Source organism: Chlamydotis macqueenii, chromosome 5 (genome assembly GCF_036417535.1).
Source record: "Chlamydotis macqueenii isolate bChlMac1 chromosome 5, bChlMac1.mat, whole genome shotgun sequence".
Lineage (NCBI taxonomy): Eukaryota > Metazoa > Chordata > Aves > Otidiformes > Otididae > Chlamydotis > Chlamydotis macqueenii.
This window is the reverse complement of record NC_141560.1, coordinates 71,933,102-71,940,339: the sequence shown is the minus strand read 5'-3', so window position 1 is coordinate 71,940,339 and position 7,238 is coordinate 71,933,102. Positions and strand designations below refer to the sequence as shown.

At 58.8% G+C, this 7,238-nt stretch overlaps 1 protein-coding gene across 2 annotated transcripts in view; it reads left to right on the top strand.

Moving 5' to 3' along the window:
* Positions 1–2,666: 2,666 nt before the first annotated feature.
* Positions 2,667–7,238, top strand: part of PTDSS2 (phosphatidylserine synthase 2) — a 37,022-nt gene continuing 32,450 nt past the window's right edge. The window contains exon 1 of one of the 2 annotated variants that reach the window (XM_086749708.1): positions 2,667–2,975. In XM_086749708.1, the coding sequence (XP_086605834.1) occupies positions 2,704–2,975 (272 nt within the window). In that variant the 5' untranslated portion in view covers positions 2,667–2,703. Of the gene's footprint in view, positions 2,976–3,374; positions 4,182–7,238 lie in introns of those variants that run through there. The other variant, XM_010116018.2, reaches the window with a different exon arrangement.

The window sequence follows — 7,238 nt, the reverse complement described above, 5'->3', positions numbered from 1 at the left end:
TTCTGCCTCTGCTTTCCCGTGGGCACTGGTGTCGGGGTGCTGGGCTGGGGCCCACCGGAAATCAGAGCCAAACCGCTGAGGGCTTTGTTTGTTCAGAAAGGCTTGATGCGCCTGGAGCTGCGGCTTGGAGCAGGGTACCACTCTTCTTGCAGAAAGAGACGGGGAAAAGAGTGTTATGCGTAAGCCAGGCCTGACAGCTCTCCTTGCATCTGTTTTCTGGGTTTATTTGGTTGCTTTAGTTTCCAAGAAGAAAAAAAAAATTCTCTTCTAAATTTCCTGCTGCATGAACTCAAAGCAGAGCAGGGGAAGGAGCGGCAGACCTTTACCCTCCCGGGGCAATCTGCGGGGGAAAGCTGCCTTTATCGCCAGCGCTCTCCCCAGGCGTGGAGAAAGTGCCCGTGCTGACCCGGAGAGAGAGCGGAGCCTGGGAAGGTGGGATCGACGGAGCTTCCCACCTCTCCCGAGAGGAGACCGGAGACCTTTGCAATGCCAGCGCTGCTGGGTGAGACGGGAACGGGTTACGCGTAGGTGGGACAGCCACACCGCTCCACCTGCGCTTCTGCTGCTTCCTCCCGCTGACCTTGCCGAGTAGGGCTGGGAGGACTTTGCTCTCCGGATCCGCCGGCTGACTGAACGCGGGCAGCGGCAGCAGCCCCGACAGCGCGTGGGCTTTGCCAGCCGGCGGGGACGGTGAGCGCGCTTGCAGATTGGCTTTGCCCAAGGGACCCGACCCCCGCAGCAGCTCTCGCAGCCCTCGGAGGAGACTGTGCTGCTGCTGCTTCTGTTTACGAGGAATTCGGCGTTGCCTAGGCGAGGTTTAGCTCCTTGTGCAGCAAGGCAGGCGACCCGATTGATGGTGTTCCTTTTTCAGCGCTGTCCTTGCCAGGCAGCCCTCCTGCAACACGCCACCTCAGCATTTATTGCTCCTGGGGGACTGGTGCTGCGAACGGCAGCAGGGAAAACTGAAATGAGGAGGGAGGTGATGTACCGTCCAGTCTACTGGTGAAAAATCTGCTGAAGGCAGGAAGTGCTGCGGAGCGCTGGCTCACACTCGTGCTGAGGTACTGCAACCGCACAGCCCCCCTGTAAGCAGCTGGAATTACTGCAGATGCTGTCACCCCGCGCTGTTTATTGCTGCTGGGGCCGCTCACGTGCTCCCACCCCAACCCATCGCGTCAGCCCGATCCAGCCACGTCGGGCAGCGGCGTGACCCGTGCTGGGCGAGCGCCGAAGCTCTCCGGGAGCTGGTAAGGCTGGCCGGATGTGGAGATGGGAATTTCCACCCGAGCGGTGGCAACAAACCGCTGGAGGCTTTCAGGTGTGAAACCACGCCAGCTGGGTGGAGGCTGCCCGGCTGCACCCTGCCTCACAGCGACGCTTTCTGCCGGAGCAGCTCCTCTTCTGAGCGCGCAAAGCTATCCTGCGTGCAAGCATCCCTGGCTTGGGATGGTGCGAAAATAGTTGTTTGTCCTTTTCAGTCCCCAGGGCCTTGGATTTTTTTTGCAGAAGAGTTTAAGGGGTGTCACCTTCCTGTGTATCGGGCTGGAAGGACATAGAAGAAGAAAGATCCCTCGGAAGAGCTTGTTCAGATGTTTTTCAGCAGCAAACTGCGACTTTCTGCTTAGCGGGGCCGCGTTCCCCCGAAACACCTCGGGAAGCTTTGGCTGAACCCTTCTCGCTCAGGTGCGGCAACTACACAGCCTGAGCTGTCTGAAAAGAAGCAGAAGCGTGGCTTTGCCCACGCAGCAAAGCTCCTTGCCACGCAGCCGGCTCCGGTCGTGCAGAGCCGGTGGGTTCGGGAACCGGCGGGGCCGCAGCTCCCCGCTCCCAGCCCGGCCGGTTGCTGCCATCCCGTGGCCGGTCACGGCAGTGTCCCTGTCATCGCTGCGCTGCTGCGGGGAAGAGGTCCCGCGAGTGGACTTCGCGTGGAGACAAAAACCTCTGCCAGCAAACCACTCCGGCGTTTTGGCGAACGCGAGAGCGGTCAGGCGGGTGACGTTTCGTCGCACAAGGGAGCGGGAGCCGGGACCAACGGGAAACCACGGAGCAGCGTGGCAGAGAGCCCTTGTCCCCGCATAACCCACGTGAGTGTGTGTAGAATCGAGACTGTTCGCTCTGTTCGTTTTTCCCCGCTCCTTCCTATTTTCTTGGAAAGAGAAAACGGCGTTCTCTGGTTCCCCCCGCCAGGCAGAGCCGGTGCCCGCCACCCCCACAGAGCGCAGTCCGGCTCCCAGCCCCGCGGCTCCTCACCGAGGGGAGCCTGGGAGCCCTCGGCAGCGCGGGGCTGCGGTGACAGCCCGAGTCCCCCGGCCCCAACCCCCGGGCGGCAGCGTCCCCCCGCCGCCGGCAGCGTCTCGTCCCTCCTGTCTCGCCGGGAGTCAGCACGGGTCGCTGCGGTGACCGGGCAGCCCCGGGAGGAGCGGCGGGTGCTGCGGGGCCTGCGCCGGAGGGGGGGCTCCCGGTCGGATGCGGGGAACCGGGGCTGGGGGGGGAGGGGGGAGGGGGCACCGCGCAGCGTTGCCACAGCAACGGGAGACGCCCTCCCAGCCCCGGCCCTTCCCTTGGGAGCGCTCTGCGCCTGCGCCGGCCGCGCGAGGCGGCGCTCCGCGCCTGCGCGAGGCGGCGCCGGGGAGAGCGCGGTGAGCCCCGCCCCGCCCCGCGCCGCCGCCGCCGCTGCTGTCCGCGCGCGCGGCCGGTGCCGCCATGAGGCGCGGCGAGCGGCGGGGCCCCGGCGGGGCGCTGGGCAAGGCCGCGCTGGAGGAGCAGCAGCAGCAGCAGCAGCAGCAGCAGCAGCAGCAGCAGCAGCAGCAGCAGCAGCAGCAGCAGCAGCAGCAGCAGCCGCCCCCGCAGCCCAACGGCGGGGCCCCCCCACCAGCCGAGCGGCCCCCGCCACCCGGCGCCGAGAGGGACGGCCCCGGCCTGCGCCGCAGCACCGAGTCCGAGGTCTACGACGACGGCACCAACACCTTCTTCTGGTGAGAGCCGGCCCGCCGAGCGCGCTCGGGGCCCCGCCGCCTCCCGGGCCCGTGGTCCCTCCGCCGGCCTCGGCGGGATGCGCGGGCGGGGCCGCCCCGCAGAACTGCCCGGGGCGGCTGAGGCCGGGGGTTACCGGGCCCGGGCCTCCGGGAGGGGCGGCGGGAGCTGCCGCCCGCTGCCTGCCGGGTGCCGTGCCCCGGCCGCGCTGCAGCCGGTACCCGCGTAGGCTGTGTCTCGGGTGTGTTTCCCGGGGGCTGCCGGTTTTGGCGGTGTAACGGTGCGGGAGAGCAGGCTCGGCAGCGGCGGCTCCTCCTCGGTCCTGGGGGTGAGCCCTCCGCCCGCGGTGCCCCCGCTGCCCGCCCGGCTGCCTTGGTGAGCGGTCCCTGCCGCCTCGGAGCCCACCGGCTGCGGGCAGGCTTTCCTGGCTGTTCTACCGGCACCGCTTCTCTGGGCTCCGCCGATGTCTTCCTCGGCCCTGGGAGAGGCCCTTTCTGTCCCTGCGCCGCCCTGTAATCCTGCTAGGAAGCTGAAGCTGTTACACCTCGGTTCTGCTGGTCAGCTGTTTTGTGGCATGCTCAGTCCGGAAAATCGGTGCAGAAAACCCTGACCGCCTGCGTTAGGCCATGTGGGGCGAATCGGTTTTTGTTAAACTCGGCCCTCGCAGGAACAGATGAGTTTGCGCCTAGAAAAGTGCTTCTAAATCCTGTCTCTGCCGGAATTGTTCCAGAAATCCACCTCGGCGCGCGCATGTGTATGTCCGTAGTTTTTCTCCGTGCGTTAAATGCACGTCTTTTTGATTAAGGAAGCCCGGCTGACACTGGAGTCGCCTGTTTGGAATATGAGCTGCGGGCGATGTGATTTGGCTGGAGTTTGACATTCGGGAGTAGAAGGGGAGGGCGCCTGGCTCTCACCCTGCCAATCTGGGGAGCGGGGGGTGGCCATCTCGATGAAGCTGCCGATTCCAGGTGATATTTCTGCCAGTACAAACTGCAGACAGACACTTGGATGCTGCCGGAGTGCAGGGTGGTCTCTGCGGAAGCCTGGCACGCGCCAGCGTAGCCGAGGGACAGCGTCGTCTCGAGGGCAAGAGGAGCGTTCTGGAGAGCAGGCTAGCGCTGCCGTGCGTGGGCCGGGCGGGCGAGCGACCGGAGAGCTGGCTCCTGCCGAGGTCTGCGGAGCAGCGCCGTCCCATACATGGAAAATGGGTAAAACTGCCCTTTTCTCTCTGGTTGGGGTGGCTCCTGCCAGGTGGTTTGTGATGCCCTGGAATCTCACCTTGCTGAGTGGGTGTGGGGCAGCACGCGGCCCGCCGCTTGTGCAGGGTTGGCTTCCTAAAATAAAAGCCGTAACCGCCGTTAACTTGTCCATGTGAATTATTCTTTTGGGAGCCCGAATGTGCCACCGTTCCTTAAGGAGCCTCCCCTTTGTCGGCTGGTCCCTTCCAGGAGAGCAGCGCGGACAAGCGCGTTGTCAAATTGTTCCTGAACTCGGCTATTTATTTTGGTTCATTTCCCCTAGTATTGTATCTTGCTTGTGCTGGCAGCCGGAGTTTAAATGCCTGTAAAGGTTCCAAGGTTTTTCCTGCTGTTGCTGTCACCCTGCGCGTGACAGCGCTGAGCGTGTCGGCGTATCCTTTGGGAACGACTCAGTTCTTACAGTGGCCGAGAGTAAAGACTGCGGAGAGGAACGGCTTTCCTCCTGTGACCCCTGGCACTCTTCTTGTGCTGCGCGTTACGGAGGCGGCCGCAGACAAGGGACGTTTAAGAAAGCAGGTGCCCTCTGTCTGTGTTCGTGTGGGAAAGTATGGAAAGTACCTTTTCTCTTTGAAGTTCAGAAGCCAGGGATAAGGTTACCCACATGGCCTGCTTGGCTTGGAAAAATTCAAGGGTTTGGGGCTTGCAGACACAGTCAGAAATCGTTCTAGAGGTAGTTCAGCTTGCAAAGGTAACTTTATGGCTACAAATGCTATCCTTGGGAAAGGTGGTCCTTCCTAGCTGCCTGCTTGCTCTTTCCAAGTTTTAAAAGATTTTTAAAAACAAGTTACACGCTGTATAATACTTCTGTTCTTATTCAGTCTTAATAACCTGAAGCTGGCAAGGGCTGTATTTTAACTGTGGTGTGGGAGCCGGCGCAGTCGGTTCCTTGGCAGCCCGTTCTGTCACTGGGAAGTGCCGCGGGAAGGAGACAGGACGAAGCTTTACGAAGCAGATCAGCAGTCTCTGTGTCTGTTATCCCCGAGTTAATTTCAAACATGCAGTGCTGCTGGCAGAGAGCTGGAAATACCCCGCCTGCCTGGCAAGCCGCTGTTGTGGGCAAACGTTGGCTGGTGTGTGCGGTACCTCTGATTGTTTCTTGCCCCTCTGCGTATAGAATTGGCTTTCAGAACACAAACAAAGGGCTGCTTTGTGGCTGGGATCTTGACTTCTATTTTTTGTGCAGTGGGAAGCACAGGAAAGCTGATATTTTTACTGAGCTAGCATGGAAAACCCACTGGTTTTGTTTGGTTTTTTGAATATCCCCATGTAGAGCTTTCTACAACGTTTCTGTAGCGCGTAGCAGAGCGAGTGCTGGTGCGTCTTACGGGTTTTGCTGCTGGGACTTTGTTCTGTGTGAGAGGAGGAGAATCCGGTGGAAGCTGGGCTTTTGTCGCCTGTGAGCGTAACCTGACAGATGCCTAAAGACACCTGAAGCTGGAAAAAAAGAGGAGCTGAGTGTCTTTGTGTGAGGAGTAAAAAAGCTTAGTGAAATAGTAAATTGATTTCTCTCCACTACATAAATAAATAATAAATAAATGATAAATGTAGAGGTGTGCAGCAGAGTTTTTGAAAAGGAGAGGAAACCTTCCTCCCCCCCAGTAGCCGGCGAAGGCAGCAGAAGGCGGTGTGGTGTTGAGTGTTCTCCTGCCAGCCCAGCCCGGTCTTGGATCGCCAGCTTGGGCTCATCTGGTTACAGGTTGTGTATGATTTTCTCCTGAAACTTCTGTGTTACCCCTCATTTCCACAGGTATTTCACAGCTTGCATTTAACCAAAGCGTGTCTTCCGGGAAGGCTTCCAATCTTGATTTGAAGGTGTTGGGAGGTGCCCGATGCATCTCTGCCACACACGTTACATTGTGCCTTTATGGGTTAATTGCTTTTACTACGCCTCACTTTAATTTGAACTTAATTGGCTTTAAGGTCCTCTGCTGGTTATGGATGTGGCTTTTGTTCTCACGCTAAATAATTCCATGTTGCCATCGTGTGGCTATCATGTTAGTTACTAAGGTTGTAGTGTGGCAGGAGGTACCTCTGAAGCTCAGGGAGTTTAAGTAAGAACAAAAATAAAGAAAAAAGGGGGAAATGGTAGGTAGAAGACTGTGCTAATAGGTAGGAATTAATTCAGCCTGTTTGGTGCAAAAAGCAGAGAAATTGCAGCTAACAAAGAGGTAGCCTGCAGATGCCTCTGCCTGGACGTTTCTCTCCTTTTGTTTGGTATTGCAGGAGATCTTTCCTGATGGCCGGCACAGGGACGGTAGTTAGTCAGGTCTCGTCAGTCGGATGTGTTGACTCTTGTCGCAGAGGAGGGTAGCGGTCTCCTGAGAGCTGCGGCGCTAGGACGTCGATCCCCTCCCCTGAAGGGAAGGGCTTGCATAGTTCCTGCAGGTAAGCTGGCAGTGCAGAAGGTGTCTTGCAGAGACCTTGTGTGAGTTTAATGCCTCGCCGAGACTTTAGGCCTGGTGTTAATTCTCTGTATCAGTTTATGTTTTGTAAACACTCTCCGGAAGTTTTAAGGAAAATGGGGGGAAAAAGGTGGTAGGAGTCAGCGTAGGGTTCTGAGGGGGGCTTTTTGGGGGGGTACAAACACAGGCCCCCGCCACCACAAGCAACACAAGTGAGTTTTCAGGATCTGGTGCCAGGACTGGTTTCACCCTGCGGAAATCGCTGTCGCAGAGCGAGCTCGTGTTCGTGAGCGCGCTGGGAGGGCGTGGTAGGGGCTCCCGTGCTGGCGCTTGAGCTCGGGCTCAGCCGAGCGCTGTCGTACGGCTCGAATTCTGCAGCAGTTTACAAAACAAATCATCAGCCCGAAAAATTCTCCATGCTTTTATGCAGTTAAACCTGGCATAAGGGCACCTCCCTCCCATTCCCCTTTCTTGCCGTTTTTGAAAAAGACCTGCTTAAAGCGTGTGTTACCAGTAACGCAGCGTCACACTGCCTCAGTGGAACTGTTTGAAACTAAAACCTGAAACAAAGAGTTCAGTAGGTTTAAACATATAACAGTGTTGA